The 16451-nt window shown below is 47.5% G+C and overlaps 1 protein-coding gene and 1 long non-coding RNA gene across 8 annotated transcripts in view; one reads left to right on the plus strand and one right to left on the minus strand.

Moving 5' to 3' along the window:
* The first annotated feature begins 1765 nt into the window (after positions 1-1765).
* On the plus strand, positions 1766-6693 carry LOC116447076. Its single transcript, XR_004241477.1, has 2 exons — positions 1766-2471; positions 4329-6693. It is a non-coding gene; the product is annotated as an uncharacterized LOC116447076 (long non-coding RNA).
* The window catches only part of PDLIM1 (PDZ and LIM domain 1), a 44361-nt gene continuing 34453 nt past the window's right edge, over positions 6544-16451 (minus strand). For 3 of the 7 annotated variants that reach the window (XM_032115753.1, XM_032115752.1, XM_032115749.1), the window contains exons 5-7: positions 11736-11890; positions 8739-8856; positions 6544-7087 (exon numbers count right to left, since the gene is read on the minus strand). In XM_032115753.1, the coding sequence (XP_031971644.1) occupies positions 6901-7087; positions 8739-8856; positions 11736-11890 (460 nt within the window). In that variant the 3' untranslated portion in view covers positions 6544-6900. The other 4 variants (XM_032115747.1, XM_032115746.1, XM_032115751.1 and 1 more) reach the window with 3 other exon arrangements.

A 16451-nucleotide genomic window follows, 5' to 3' on the forward strand; every position in this document is an offset into this window, starting at 1 on the left:
GTGTCCATTAATTCACACTTTCCTACTTATTTAGCACATTAGCCAGTGTCATACATTTAAAGAAAAACAAACTAACCCCACACAACAACAGAAAAACACCCACACACAAACCAAACCAAAAAAAATCAGAAACCAAAAAGCAGTGAGCCTAAAATAGCCTTAATCTTTCTGGTGCAGACATGACTTCTGTACTGACTGAGATCACCCTGTGCAGCTGAGTTGCCCATTTGAAGCAGGTGGGGGGAGCTACAAAGCTGTTGAAGAGTCTGAAGCAGAAGTCTTGGGAATGACTGAGGGGGCTGAGGGTGTTTAGCCTGGAGAAGGGAGACCTTATCACTCTACCACTACATGAAAGGAGGTTGTAACTAGGTGTTGGTCCCCTCCTAAGTAACAATAGGACAAGAGGAAACAGCCTCAAGTTGCACTAGGAAAGGTTGAGATTGCATATTAGGAAATTTCTTCACCAGAGAAGTCAAGCACTGGAACGGGCTCCCCAGGGAAGTGATGGAGTCGCCATCCCTGCAGGTATTTAAAAGATGTGGATATGGCACTTGGAAGCATGATTTAGTGGTGGATCCAGGAGTGCCATGCTAATGGTTGGACTCAGTCTCAAAAGTCCCAATGCTTTTACGATTTAAAGTTGAAAACTCTTGCTGACAGCTAACTCCTATAGGTTAAATATACAGGTAATATTCTTCACCTCATTTTTGTCCTTCCATTCCCAGAAAGTACTCCTTGGCTTTCACGCACCCACAGAGACATTCTGCACTTTCCAGAACCCTTAGCTGCCTTCATTGCCCTTCTCTGGACACACTCCAGCACCTCAGTGACCTTGTAGCAAGGGGCCCAGAACTGAACACAGCGCTGGATGAATCAGGCAGCTTTTAAACCTTCAGCTTTGGTTTGTGGAAATGCCATTTAGGTGTCATTTAAAAGCTGAGTCATGGAATTGCAGTTGGAGCTGTCACTAGCAGTCGTGCTAGTTAACATGGCATAGATGACATGGAAAAAAACCCTCTGCCTACTCAGACTTCAGAAGCCCGTTTTCATTCACTTTATGATCATTATTACTCTGTTGGCCTGATGTAGAGAAAGCTATCTTACAGTAGCAAGAGATATTTATACTTCCCTCTAAGGGAACAGATAAATCTGTTAATGAGTAGGCTGGCTTTGACCTTTGCCTGGTGAAAGACCCGTTTTGTTGGTAATTGCTGAAGACAAAAGTTTCTAATTTTTCTGTTCAGTTACTTATTAGCCTGAGTAACACAAAGTCCAGCGTGTGCTGTCTTCACGTTACATTCACGCACTGTGCTAGTCTCCTTCATGCATCCTTTAATTTTAGTGAAGATCTACTACACGATTTAAGAATACATTATTGTGCTGGTTTTGGCTGGGGTAGAATTGTTCACAGTGGCTGGTAAGGGGCAGTGTTTTGGATTTGTGCTGAGCACAGGGTTGATAATACAGAGACGTTTTTGTTATTGCTGAGCAGGGCTTACACAGAGCCAAGGCCTTTTCTGCTTTTTGCACTGCCATGCTGGTGAGGAGTCTGGGTCCAGCCGGGACAGATGACCTGAACTGGCCAAAGGGATGTTCCAAACCAGATAACATCATAGTCAGCATGTGAAGCAGGGGAAAGGAGGAGGAAGGGGAGATGTTTGGAGTGATGGTGTTTGTCTTCCCAAGTAACCATTATGCATGATGGGGCCCTGCTCTTCTGGGGATGGCTGAACACCTGCCTGCCCATGGGAAGCAGTGAATTAATTCCTTGTTTTGCTTTGCTTGTGTGTGTGGCTTTTGCTTTCCCTATTCAACTGTCCTTATCTCAACCTAATCTTGTTAAAGATTTAATAAGTGACAGCTGCTCCCACACAGGCTACGTGACTTTTGAAGACTGATCTACCCTGCTTAACCTGCCTTTTACAGGGTGATATGGTGCAAAATAAGAGTTTCTACCCCAGAGCCAGTACAAGTAGGATTTAATAATTGCTGCTTTCCTAAAAATGCATGAACTAGCATTAATGCTAATGGTAGCATCGGGGAAATGATCACTGTTTATGTGTGTGGGACTTGATGTTATTTAGAGACTTGGCAGAGCTGTGGCTGCTTTTCTAGCCCACCTTCAGAAAGTGGAAGCAATGCATATTTTTTGCTTGTTGCCACGGAGGAGCCCCATCTCTTCATCCCTATTATTTTTTGGCTCCAAAAGTACTACAAATGTCACTGATTAAAACAAGCATGGTACCTTCTTAATATGATTTTGCATTTCTTCTTCCTGCAGGCAAGAGAATGAGTGCACTTGCTGTACACCCAAGCTCTGAAGGAGCAGTCCAGCATTTGAGCACTGAGTGCCTACAGGCAGAGTGGGGTGTGCTCTGAAGGGTGCTGGTGTTTCAGAACACAGCCTTCCTTCCAGCCTGTTCCTACAGATACGTGGGGAAGAGACCACAAGGAAATGCAGGAATGACAATGTGAGGATGCTCGGGGCAAAGGGGTGGCTGGTGCTGACAGTTTTAAATTGCTCTGCATGAAATAATGTTCCCTCGATTGTCCATAGAGAGAGAAAATATTTCAGTGGATACAAGACAAATTCTTGAAGCATAGATGTCACAGAAGGAGTAGGAGCTTCAGACAAGCCCTGCCTTAGCCTCAGATTTCGGCAACAGTTTAAGGAGTCACTCTTGCCTGTGAGTTCTAGTGACAGATCTAGTTATAAAAATTAACTATTTATTAAACAGGCAAGATAACAGACAGAAGATCTTAATCAGAATTACTCCACAGTATAAAACTAAAGGACTGGTAGTAGATTACAGCATAACATGGTGCATGATATCAAGGTACCTATATTAAAGCTGGCACAAGAAATAGTATTGATGAGGAGTGAAATGTAATTTATACACAAAATGACAATAAATGTGCACAGAGTCGTTCACTTACCCCCCGAGCAGTAACTGTGAAGCAGCATCCCTGCTCATGGGAGAAACTCCACAGATTTCCAGGGAAATGTATAGATTTCTGCTTTGTGAAAGTTTGGTGTCACTTCTATAGTCACTTCTACATATAAAGTCACTTCTATATATAAAGTGAGGTGCCTGTCAGTCAGAAATCCAGCTTATCTTTCCAGATCTCACTTTGACAGCAAGATGTTTATTGGCAGTTGGGAGATGCCAGGCCAGTGTTAACCTAACTCCGTGGTGCCAACATAACTCACTACAAGACAGCTTGTCCTATTTATCTGATCTGTTAGATAAGATCTTGGGGGGGTGAGATACCCTGGTACAATAGATCTGTTCTGGTGGCTTGGAAGCAGCGCTCCTGTCCCCTGCGGCATCCAGATAGATCCAGCTCTTGTTCTATTGTTGGTGTTCGCGGATATCTGAGTGCTGAGACCAAATGTCTGGACAGAAAGAAGTGGTCTTCACTTGGTAGTGTGTTGTTACTGTGTGTCTTTTTGCAGGTTTTCTTTTTCTCAAGTTTTTCCAGGTGATGACAAGATAATGTGTGGTAAACTTAATTTCACACGTTAGAATCTATTTAATGGCATTTCACCAGCACTGAAATGCACTCTGCACATGCCATCATTCGGGTACTCTTATTAACCTGCTTTAGCAGAGATGATGTTTGAACTACCAAGACTCTACCTTGACAAAAATCTGAGCCATTAGCAAATGCAACTTAAATGTGTGAGCTGGAGCAACTGGCCACGCTGCTCAGTGCTGTTTATTGGCACAGTGATGGTGTGGCCTGTGAGAAGACGAAAATAAGAAAGGTCTGTCTTGATGATAGTGTTGGGTTTTTTAACCCTCTTCTGTCAGCTTTATCTCTGGGGGGCCAGCTCACTCAAGTCACTGCCAGCAGCAGGGTCTTTTTAACTGTGTAAAGAGTTTTAAAAATAGTGATTCCTGTTCAGCTGTGGAGGGAGCTCTGCTACTGTGTCCCACACCAGCCCTCTTCTCCAGCCTGCCATGGCCTGCAACTCCTGCTGTGGCTGTGCCTGAGGAGGGGGCTCCCATGACCCATCAGGGAGCAGAAGGCACGGACTCCACTGCACAAGGAGAAAGGGGATGCGTGGCAGTGGCAGGGAGGGATTGCAAATGGAAACTGAAGTAATCAGTGTTAAAAATGACAGATTGTGCCTTGTGCTGTGCTGCTCACCTTTGTGAGACAGTCCCTCTGGCAGGATGCTCACCCACTCACCAACTGCCTGACACGCTTCACATAGGAACCTTTTATGTGTTCCTTACATAACTTAATTTCTATAGCAGGCAGCTCAGTGTGGTTGCAAGGCATGGGTGACCCTATTTAACCTATTTTGTTATTGTTGACAGACTGCAGATGCCAACTGTTAAACTCCTGAGGAATCTAGAAAGTCAGACTACAGTGAACACTGCAGTTGTCAAATATTTTGCCCTGCATCATAAAAGATTATTACATTCCTTTTCTCAGCCAGATACAGCAGAGAGCGATCGAAGTCCTCAAGTAACGAATGTGAACTTCCTCAGCTAACCTGTTCCCACATAATAAATTGGATCAGCTCTGGGATCCATGTTAGAAACCTACACACCCAGACTACTGCACAAATCTTTTGTAGTCCCCAACTCCTGTGTCAAACTGCACACAGTTTTCCCAGCTGTGCTGCCAGCCTGGCTGCAGGAGCTCAGGCCAGTGACAGAGCCCGTGGCCCTGCACAAAGAAGGGCTTGTCACCTGTTTGCAGTGCGGTGCGGGGTGGGAGGGCAGGGAAAGGCCAGGCATGGGCCAGGCTTGAATGCCCTTGCCCCCAAATCATCACAAGAGCAAATCATGAGGTTTTCTGGGACGAGCGCTGTTTTGCTGACAGACATTTGTGTACAAAAGAATGTAGTGACTGCAGGCACTGGAGGGCTCAGCCCAGGCTCCGGGCTGGGACATGGTGCTCCAGATGGCCTCGGCAGCTGGCATTTTCCTGGGGGAGCCGTGAGCCCCCAGCCTGCTGAGACAGTGGGTGGCATGGAGCTGCCACAGTCCCACAGCAGGACAGGAGACTTGGTTCACAATGCAGCCAGAGCACTTTGTGCCTACAGGGTCACTCCACCCCTGCAGGTCTGTGCTTCCCACCACTGCACTGGCTTTTTGTGCAGGCCAGCACAGCAGCACAGCAGCAGACAGCCTTTCCCTAGGGAAGTGTGCTGTGGAGGGGAGAGAATAAACCCCCTTTAGCAGCAGTGAGGGGAGATGTCATCCCAGCAGGCCAAAAAACCCTCCCCTCTTACCCTGGAAAATAAAGCTGCTTGTGCTACCTATCTGGAGTTTGTGCAGGTGTGTGTTGATGTGTGCCAGTGGCACAGAGAAGGCAAGCGCTTCCCAGGGATGAGCCAAACAAATGCTGGTTGAGCTATGGCAGCCTTGCTTGCCTCTGCCCATAGAAGGAGCCTGAGGGGATGAACTAAATTTAGCTGGGTTGGTGAATTAGTCCTCTCCCCAACCTGCCCAAAAGCTGCACAGTTTATCTGAACAGTGGGAGGCTTAGAGCCATGGTGACAGGTCAGCTTTACCTCAGATGAGGATTGGGTTTGGGGTTGTGTTTGAGCTTGGATATTTTGCTTTATTTGTCTTCTGTTGGTTTTATTTTTGCAAGGCAGCTGTGCTGTGGTGAAGGAAACACAGGACGCAGCAGTACAGACAGCACTGCTGAACACACACAGGACTTTGCAGGGCAGGGACATGATACTGTCTGTAGCTGTTGCAGATGCACCCACTAACTCCAGGGGCCCTGTGCTGGCCAGAGAGTGCTGTGTGCAGCTACAAACCCACCCTGCTGATTTCAACCATTGGCAATTCATTTTAAAGGAAAGATGACACATCTTAGAATCCGTTTATTTTTACACCATTAAGAACAGCCAGCATCTCATTTAGAGATGTGAGAGAAATAACCACTGCAGGCCTCCTCTCTACATGGATGGAGGTTCTGCTCAGGCACCATCAGCCCCTTGTCGAGGGCACAAGGGGCATGTGCCCCCCTCTCCACATCACCCCAAAGGCACCCTCCAGCAGCTGTGCACAGCAGCAGCACTAGGAGCAGGGTGATGCCTTGGGCAGCCACATGTGCTTCCCCCAGGGGGAGCCAGAACAGGGACCGTGGCCACTCAGACCTTCGCTCTAGGATTCCCTGGTTTCCAGCAAGCATCATTTTTCTCATAGAGCTCAGTTTGTGACTGTGTGGAACAAAGGCGCATCTGGGGTGATGCAGTAGCAGGAAACACTGATGTGCCCAGTCCCATCATGAAGCAGTGCTGGACACAGAGGAGGCAGCTCTCGGCTGCCCTGCACGGGGGACAGGCCACCAGTCTGTTCTGAGGCTTGGCTGTGCTCAGCTGCCCCTTGCTGGGTGCCAGCAGGCAGCTGCTCACAGCTCAGCTGGCAGTAGGACCAGTCTGACTCAACTTTTTAAATCCTTCCCACTATTGTCCAGGATAAACAGAGCCATGGACTGGGCACCTCTTCTGCTGCCCAGGGATCCCCAATCCAGTGCACAAGGAAAACAGCAGAAAGCAGACACTTCTGCCTTGTGGATTCACCCCATTTATTGAAGGCAAACAGATGGCAAATAACTGGAACACAGAAAAGTTGTAATCTGACTTTGGCCTCTGATTTTCCTGTGTGATTGACACCACAATGAAGGAAAAAAAAATTTGTGTATTAAAAAAAAAAAACAGTGAGAGGATTAAAAGAATGTTGAACAATTAGTGACATCAGTGACATCTCATGTGAACAGATGGAAGATTAATAATGACAAGGAAATTCAAAGCCATGCCTAGCATTCCTTACTGCAAACAAGATTCTGCAGGGGGTAGGGATAATGCTCTCCAAGGAAAATCAGCAGAGAATAACCCATCCACACTGGCTTTGTGAGCAGCATGGTTTACTTTGGGAAGACGGTGACCACCTCGTAGCCCTCCGGGGGAATCACCCGTTCCCGTGCATGCCTCTCGCAGTAGATTTGGTCTTCCACAAAGAAGTGTCCTTTCTGCTTGAGATTGGTGCCACAGTCGCTGCACACGTAGCACTCAGGATGGCGCTGCTTGTCCCGGATCTTCACAAACATCCCTCTGGGGAAGGAACCAGCACCCCTCAGTGCCCACCACTGTCTCCCTCTCCCCAGCCACCACCCACTCAGCCCAGACCCACACCAGTCCTGAAGGTGAAGTTTTCTTCTGCTCCTGACAAGTCAAAGTACAGGCCCTACCTCTGGTCAGGCAGATGTTAACAGCGCTTTTAGAAGCCCAGCATGTGCTGGCATAGCAACTCTTCTCTAGAAAGAGTTTCCCAGCATTGATCTGCATAAGTTTCACAGGGACAGCCACCTGTGGTGGCAAGAATTACTGTGATGGCATCTTTAGCTGGTGGCTGCAGATGGCACAACAGCATTCAAATGCCCAGGATCAAATGGCAGGCAGTAGCTTGACCATCTGGGGGAGCAAAATCCAGGTACAAACCAAGTGGATGGCAACACAAATGGAGAACTGCAGGGATGAAGGCTGCACAGCCAGCACTGCCCTTTTTGCTAGTGACTGATATGCCAGGTCCATGTGGGAGAAGCACAGAGACCAAATCCTGGTTTTCATCTCGGACACAGCTGCTCGGGAGCTGCAGTGAACAGATCCAGCCAAATGTGGGCCAGCTCTTACTGGAAGACTTCACAGCTTAACCCAACAGATGACTACGAAAACTACAAAAATGACACAGCAATTTGTTAACTACCGTCAGCCCCAACACAACAATTTTCCAGTATTATTTTGTTCCAGCAGCTGTCTCTATTTTCTGTAATTCATTAGTTTTGAGTGCTATTCAAGGCCTTGTGCTTTCTCTCCAGACCTACTCAGCTGGTAGAATAATTACAGGGTTTGTCTCTGATTCATATTTTACAGGGTATGGATTGCCTCTACTGTAATCTCTGCTGGTCCAGATGCTCCGGCATGCGAGGACCATGCAATCACAGTGTATTGGGTCTCAGCAACAATCTGATAGCCTGTGGTGGGCAGCATCTGAGAAATCAGAATTCTGCCATGACAATGCAGGTTTGGCTACCAGTACTTGACTGCTGTGTAGTAAACTGTTAAGTTAAGGGGGCTGCAGGGAAGAATTTGAGGTTGAAAAACTGATCAACTCAAAGACATGGGTCGGGTGCCTCATGTGGTCACACTTAGGGTGCAGCAGCTCTCTATCAAACCCAAACCCCAGGTCTGCTGGAGTTGGATTTTACCCACTTTAATAAAGACAAAAAAAACCATCTGCATAGACACAGTGGAGGTGTGAGCTCTTACAGGAGAGTGGGGACCAGAATGCAGCTCTGCAGTCCCCACCGCCTCTGACCACCAAGGCAAGTCTCCATGCCACACCTGGGAGCACTGAGACAGGAAATGCATTAAATACACAGGCCCTGAATGGAAAGGTCATTTTGTTTCCAAATGCTGTAAATGGATTTCAGGTAAGAAGCAAAACACTGCAGCAATAACTGCCTCAAGGTTTGTCTCACAGGGACTTGCTCTGGTTTCCACTGATACAGATCTGTAGATGCAAACTCCTGCCTCACTGCAGGGAATTGCAAAGTTAGTGTTATTAAAGCTGGTGAGAATAAATGTGCCTCGAGTCTCCTGGCTGCACTGGGTGTGGGTAGGTGAAGTTGTTTGGGTGCAGTACCTCAGCCCCTGGCACAGGCATGGGCTGCTCACCTGCAACCCCAGGGACAGGCTTACTTACACAATGCCAGATCCACACTTGTCGCACATGGGCAGCTTCTGGGCATTCCCAATCGATGAGGCCACCTTTGTGGTAGGGGCTTTGACGCTCCTGAATCCAGACGGTTTGGTAGGGTCCCCTGGGGGTGGAAGGAGAGTGCTTCAGAGCATGTGAGATGCGTGGCTCGAGGCTGTTCCTCCCAAGCAGATGCTCTGCTGGGGGCATGACATTCTTTAACCCCAGCTCTGAGGTGGGGATTCATGCATAGAAAGTGGGCAGGGATTTAGGGATGTGTGGGGAGGAAGGAGAGGAGGGACACAGCTGAACGTGGCCCTGGAAATGTGAGGGCCTGAGTTGGTGGGCAGTCAGATGAGAGTATCTGCTCATCTTAAAAGCCCATCAGACTTCAGCTGATGTGTCTCACATGCACAGATGCACAAAGCAAAGCAAAAGCCCCAGCCTTGGCAGCACTGGAGTCTGCCTGATGTGTCCTGATCACACACTTAGGGTCAAGCTGATTCCCAGATTTGAGCTCAGAAAGAGGTGGGTGTCCTGGCAGGCTAGAGAGGACTGACAAAGTCCTTTTCCAGTCTGCTGTCTGTTTTGCAGTGGAGCTGGTTTTCCCAAGACTCCTGGAAGATCTGGTTAACAAACTCCTTCTTGCAGAGCCCTGGGACACTGGGGATAACCTTGCACTCCCCTGCTGTTGCACAGCATGCTCCAGGTATCTCCCTATTGCAACTTCTCTGGGGCAGGGAATTCCTGCAGGGTCTTCGCAAGAGAAGTGCTGACCTGGATGCCTAAACCAGCAGTGGATCCTAGATGTGGGATATGAGGCAAGCCTTTAAATATCTGCAGGGAAAAAGGAGCCTTTTACAAAATGACACCAATGATGGGACTATCTTACCTATATGACTTTTCCAAGGGGTTCCACAGTTAACAAGGGAAGGAGGCTGCTGAGACTCCCATGATATTTCGTCAGAAACACCTTGGACTGCGAGGGACACTGATGAAACCCTTCTGACCAGTGTCAAACCAAGAGCACACTTACAATGGGCATTCCCAGTGAAGCGGTGGAAACACCCTCCAAAGACACGCCCTGGTGACCAGCAAGGTCAGGAACTCACCACAGCCCAGGGCAGCGTCAGTGATAGAAGAGCTGAAGGAAAAGGGAGGAAATGCCTACCTCAGCTGTGGGGCGGGTGATGCTGCACTGGTTTGCCTTTAGGGCAGCCTTCAGCTCAGAGGTTTGTACTCAGCTCCGTGCAGATGCTGGTCCAGAGGTGCAAGTTCCCTAACCCTCCGAACACAGCAAGAAGCACCTGCCCTCCAAGAGCTGCTGCAAGTGACCCTCACTGGGAAGCAAGCAGCAGCAATCACATTTTCAGACTCTTCCCTATGACTTCTGTTCATTCCCTCTGCCTCAACCAGCACTTTGCTCTTATCAGCAACATTGACAGCACGTTTTAAAATCTCTCTTAATCAAACACCCACAGGAAACATGGCATGTTCCACCCAGTGGAACACTCCACTTTTGAGTACAAGGTCCGGTCTTAAAAGACAAGCCGTGGTGCTTCCAGACACCCACACTCGGCCGCTGCGTCTGGCCCAGGCTCTCAGCCAGTGTGAGTCAGCGAAGCCCAGTCAGTGATGCCCCAAGGGCCTTGTCCCAGCTGGGGATGGCTCACAGCTGCCATTCACAAGCCATTGCCTGGAGCCAGGCTGGGAGAAGCCGCCATCCAATGTGCCATTTATCACACGGAACGATCTGACTCGCAGCAGCCTGTGTTTGATGCTGGCCGGAGCAGACAGGCTGGGCCATGGGGCATTGTCAGCCCACTGTGGAATAATGCCAGAGCCTATCCCAGCCGGCCCGTGATAGGACAGGCAAACCTTGTGCCAGAGAATCCCAACAATGCTGCAAATCTTCAAAGAAAGATAAAACAGAGAGGCTTTTGCTTCTTATCTTCTTCACCACTACTAAGCACAGGGGAGGACCTTGGCTTCGTGAGAAGTCCTGGCTACTCCTTCCATGCAGGAGCTGAACCCTGAGGGCAAGCTGCAAACACTCAATATTTAAAAGATGCTTTCAGGTAGGTATTTTAACAGCATATTAAAGACTCCACGATCCTGGTTTCTTTCTTCCTATTGTTTCCTTATTTCCTTCATTTTGCTGTTTCCCTACAGATCCCTCAGACCTACCAGCATTTGGCTGATCTGTTTCTTTTTGTGGTATCTCAGCACCAGGCTTTTTTTGTATTAAACTGAATGCACCACTGCCAAACTAATAACACAAAAGACAGAGTCTCAACTGGCCTAAGGACAAAAAAAGGTCATTCTTGGAATTCTTTTCCCATTCATTTGTTTATTTTATTTTATTTAAGGGGAGAAAAGAGCACTATTTAGCCCCCAGTAAGTTAATTGGCCTTTTTATCTTTAAGTCTATAGCTCTGAACCGCACAAGTTCAGATGTCAGATCAAGAATGCCAAGAAGAGCGAATTTTCAGAGGTTAAAAGCTATGAACTGCTCACTGTAACCCAGCTTCTGTATTTTTACATTAAGCTGCACAAGTGGATACTTTTTCTTGTGTAGGGGGATGGAGTTCAGAAGCACTAGAACTCCCTGAAGAGCAGTATCTTGTGATAACATCCAAAGTCTTGAATCTAAGATGGTCTTTAATCAGTGAATATTATCTTAAAGGGGGTAAAACTTCAGAAACTATAGAAGGTTTTGTGACTTTTAAAATTCCTTTTTGATCACTCAGTGTTGCAAGGGTTTATTTCTGGAGCACTCAATGATTAAGCAATGATATTGGCCCAGAGACACTGAAACTAATCAGTGAGAGAATATTAAGGAATCAAATTAGTGACAGGGTCTGTAGGTTTTTGCAGAAACCACCTACACGTTACCTTGAACAATCAACAGCTAAAAGGAAAATAAAGTTTTAAATGCTACTCAGCCCAAAGAATGGCAGAGCAGAAGAGTGCACTCAGATCGGGTGTGCAGTAAGTACTCACCTTTCTCCTCTGACTCCAAGATCTCCTGCAATACAAGAAACGAAGCAGACTGTCTGGGTGGCTCATTTGACTCTTGATTCTCCTGCAGCATCTTGTAAACCTCAGATTGTTTGTCTATGGCAATGTTGCCTGGAGTCTGGTTATGCTGATCTAAACTGAGGAAGGAAAAGAGAATACACTTGTTAAACAGATGAAACTAAAGCCAATCCCTCCAGCAAACCTTTCAGAATGCATCATATGACTGAAGAATGAACGTGCAAAGCACATGCACGACAAGAGGTCATGAACGTGGAGGTGCTGGATGTGCTCCGGCTGGGATTGGCACGCTGGGCTGTCTGTGCACGCCGCTGCCAGCAGCTGCTCGCCGATTGCCCCCAGCCAGTCGCCCAAGGGTTCTCCCTGCTTCACAACTACCATACACTCCAGCAACTAAAACCTTCTGCCTGGGAAATCACTGCTCTGTTAATAGGAAGATAAAGAATTCATGTGCTGGGATGGCAATCCCACGTGGTAGCTGTGCCATCCACACATGTTCCCTGCATGCATAAACTACCTTACACTACGGTGAATCCCAAACTAAGTAAAGTTTATTCCATTAAAAAGAAATCTTTGCAAGTACTTTATGAATTGCTTGTAAATGTCACCTTCACAAGGTAACAGCTGTAGGATCTAACTAGAAGATTCCCTGATTGGCAGTAATTTTAGTCTGGTTTCCAAGTGAGTGTTACTATTTCCGTTTCATAGGTGGAGGCTCTGAGGCACAGCCCATTACAGTACTTCACTAAGGTTAATGAGCAGGTCAAGGACAGAGATTTCTGCCTGCTAAGGCTAAGCCCTCAGTGCAGCTGCCCCGAGGTGCTGCTGCCACCCCTCACCTCGACTTAGAGCCCAAGGTGCTTCAGGGGCAGCTTTTTACAGTGCAGGGTCATTGTGCCACTGGAAGGGTCTTTTGGCATAAAAAAAAGAGTCTGGAGGCAGTACCTAGGATATTCTCCACATCCATTGGGTAGAGGATAGGCTTAAACTCCAGGAGGATATTTAGAATATCCCTTGGGAAAAGCTTTCCAATGTCTATTGACACTGAAATACCAGAGGAGATTATCATGGACAGGTGAGCAACCTCCAAACTAAAGGATTTGAAAATAGTTTGGACAAATATACAGTGAGAATTATTTAAATCAATGGTTTAAATTGCCAAATGCTGGACTAAGGGATGTACTAAAGGACACAGGGAGTTCCTGCCTGCCTTGTGTTCTGTAGCTGCAGTAAAACATATACAATAAAATGAAATAGCTGACAAATCTCCTCTGATGGCTCAATTGTATAATGCAGTCTTATAAATGTAAATGGTCTACTCAGTTTCACCATTCCTGCACTCTGTGATTGCATGAAAAGTACATAAACATCCTGAGGTTCAGACTAAATTGCAGAGGGAAATCTTTCTCTTGAGGAGGCAACTGCATACTTTCCATGCCAATGAGCAATTGAGTCATCCGGGAGTTACTCTACATAATAAACTTTTCAAGCATCAGAAGTAAAATCATCACATGAGTTATAAAATGCTATTTCCATAAAAAGAATTTCATAAAATGCTTCCATCTTTAGCAATTTTCAGTGGAGCAGGAAGCACATTAGACATGCAAGCAGTTGAACCTTTGAAGCCCGAATCTCAGTTACTGAACCCAAAATAAAATAATTATGTGCCTTCTATTAGACAGAAGATGTCCCATGCTCCACATCACATTCATCTCATGTAAACTCAATACTCCACTGCTCTATCCACCCATAAAAACATTATGCAAGAAGCCTTTCATTGCAGATTGCATACTAAGAATGTTTCAATAACATGCATCCAAAAAGCAAAGGCTAAATCATCTTAAAAAGCACTAGAGTCAAACAAAGCCATCACATTTCAACCATGCATTGTGGCAGTGTGAAACATACAGATCAGCCCTCCCAGGTATGCACCCTATACGTACACTTGCACATACAAGACTTCCAAAAGACTGTAAAAAGCATCAAACCTGAATTTGTACCAGTGGAGTAAAACACCTCAGGGCAGAAGGCTATGCTGCTTAAATTAAAAAACATCACCAGAAAGCATGTGTATCTTTTGAAAATGCAAGGCCACAGGCACAGAAATTCTATCTGCAAGATGGTGAGTCTCTGTATGCCAGCTGGTTTTTGGCACCTCCTGTTACACAAGTACTTCATCTGCAGCAATCACCAGCAACTGGAGTCCTTTACCATGCACTCGAGAGCCCTCATGTAGAAACTTTGTAGGGAGCAACCCCAACTACTTTTATTGGGTCTTATACACACATTACTGGATCTCATTGCTGCTACCATGGGCAACTTGCAACACTGACTAACACTGGATCACTGAGCCTTAAATATTGCCGAGAAGATGGTAATAAAAACCATAAAGACATAGCATTACACAGAATTTTCAGAAAGCAGAGTTTATTTTTTACTAATTATATTTTACTATTTTATGCCAGCCCATTTTGCAAAGTTTACAAGGATCTCAAGGCTACAGGAAGGCCCAGTGCTTGGAGCACTCCCTTTTGCTATGAAACAATTGCTGGTGTCTCAGGCTCCATTGTGAGCACTATCAGCTCTCCAGGCCAGCACAGAGAGCTGGCAGTGTGACCACTTCTGGTACGCATGGCACTGACTACAGGCCAGAGCAGTGACTTACAGAAAGTAACTGCACTGAGTAACAAGGCAGGAGTAAATCCTCAGCCTCCCGCTATATCTTGGCTGCTGGCACATGGCAAAGCTTGGCTGTGTGGGTGCAGGGGTGAGGACACCAGATTTTCTGCTTTGAAGCACATGGTTCCCAGAAGGGAACTGTGAGCAGTCCAGGAGCCATGAAATCTGGCTGTGTCCTCTTCTGTCCCATGGAGGCCCTGGGATTGACCAGTGCCTGGACCACAAGTCACACACCTGCAAGCTGCTTGGTCACATAGGAGAAGGTTCACAATTCATTCTTGACTAGACCCCTCCTGCGAGACAGATAAACGTGCTTTCTGTTTCACCCATCCTGACACTGAGGTCCTCCCTGTAAAACCCAGAGGCTGTCACTTAGAGGCACGGGCCAGGGGTTCCCAAGTACCACAAAGACATCAAACAGGACCCAGGCCTTGCGATGCTGAGGCTCACCACACGTCTACAGACCTCAGAGCATGTTGAGCATCCTCCACTCCTTCGTGCAGAGGTAGCCTGTGCTGCAGCAACCTCTGCAGACAAGTGGGCAGGGGTGGGAACAGAGACTGTCCCTCCATGTGCCTGGTGCCTGCCAGGCTGCTCCAAACTCATGAGTGCTGTCAGCCAGAGATGGAGACCATGGGTACCTGCTTCAGCCTGAAATGAAACAAGCTCAGCACACACCCATGGCCAGTGAAACAAAAGAACAAAGACTGGCAGCACCTGTCAGTCACAAACAACAAAAGCCATTTCAAGTGCAGGAAAAACACCAGCTTTCAGGATAAAGTGCTCTCCTACCCTTAGCAAAGCCATCTGCTGCAGGTGGCTCCTCCAGAAAAGCCACCAGCTGCTGTCAGGTCCCGCTGTATGGGTGTGCAGGGGGCAATGGACATACTGACAGGCTAAAAACACGTTTGGGTGTTCCCCACGGTGTTGGGCACAGACACGAGGCAGAGAAAGCTCTTGTGAAGAGTCATGCACTAACATTGGAAGGGTGAAATGTAAATGCTGTTTTCTTGTGACCGGACAATGCCATGAGCCACAGACGAGGACGAGGGACTCGTGGACACCGAAATGCGGATGAGCAGATGTGCTGAGCTGGCTGCAGAGGTTGTGGGCAGGTTACCTGGGGAAATCAGGGCTAACAGAAGAGATCTGCCCCTGCAGGGTGTCCATGATGTTGCTCTGCGAATAGAGCTGCAGGGGAGAATTGAACTGCACGTGCAGCACTTTGAGTCCCGGCACCTCCACTTCCACAGGGCTGTTGGGGCAGACCTGGGCCGCGTGCTTCAGCTGCTCGGGCCCCACTCGGAGCTGGCTGGGGCTGGAGGCGCTGCTGTGCCTGCGCCGCGGCTCGGAGCTCTGCAGAGGGTCATACACGGAGGCGACGGGAGCCTGCATCGCACCCCCCGGCCACGGGCGGCTGCTGGCCCACGCGGCCACATGGGCAGTGTGAGGCGCGGTTGTTTAAGGTTTGTTTGGGGTTTACATTGCCAAATTGAGGGGAAAATGCACAGGAGGAAGAAAGGAAAGAAGAAAGAAATTAATGAAGGACAAAGCCAAATATTTCAAGCCATCAAGCAGCTGCAGAATACTGTCTGAAGGACACACCACTGAATACACAACTTTACATTAAAGGCTTCTGGCTAACGCTGTGCCTCTGGTCTCACACTCCAGGGGTGTCCACACAAAAACTAAAAATCAAGCACTCTACTGATAAGCAAATGCATGGGCTGTAAAAGCAATGAAGAAATGGCAGCAGGGGTTTCATTATACACTAACTCCCTGTGCACACACTTGTGGTCCCACTGTCCAGACAAGAAATGCCACCTTCACTGCTGCTCTTCTCAAAGCTAGCCTGGGCATCCTACTGAGGAGAAATCTCACCTCCCATCCCAAACCAGATGTGCTCAGCAGTGGCGCTTCTCCCTCCCCACCTGCTTTGTGACATCACATCCAGTGGAGATATTTGCCTTTATTTCTTTATGTACTACAGCCCTGCATTTA

This window comes from Corvus moneduloides, chromosome 8 (genome assembly GCF_009650955.1).
Source record: "Corvus moneduloides isolate bCorMon1 chromosome 8, bCorMon1.pri, whole genome shotgun sequence".
In the NCBI taxonomy this organism is placed as follows: domain Eukaryota; kingdom Metazoa; phylum Chordata; class Aves; order Passeriformes; family Corvidae; genus Corvus; species Corvus moneduloides.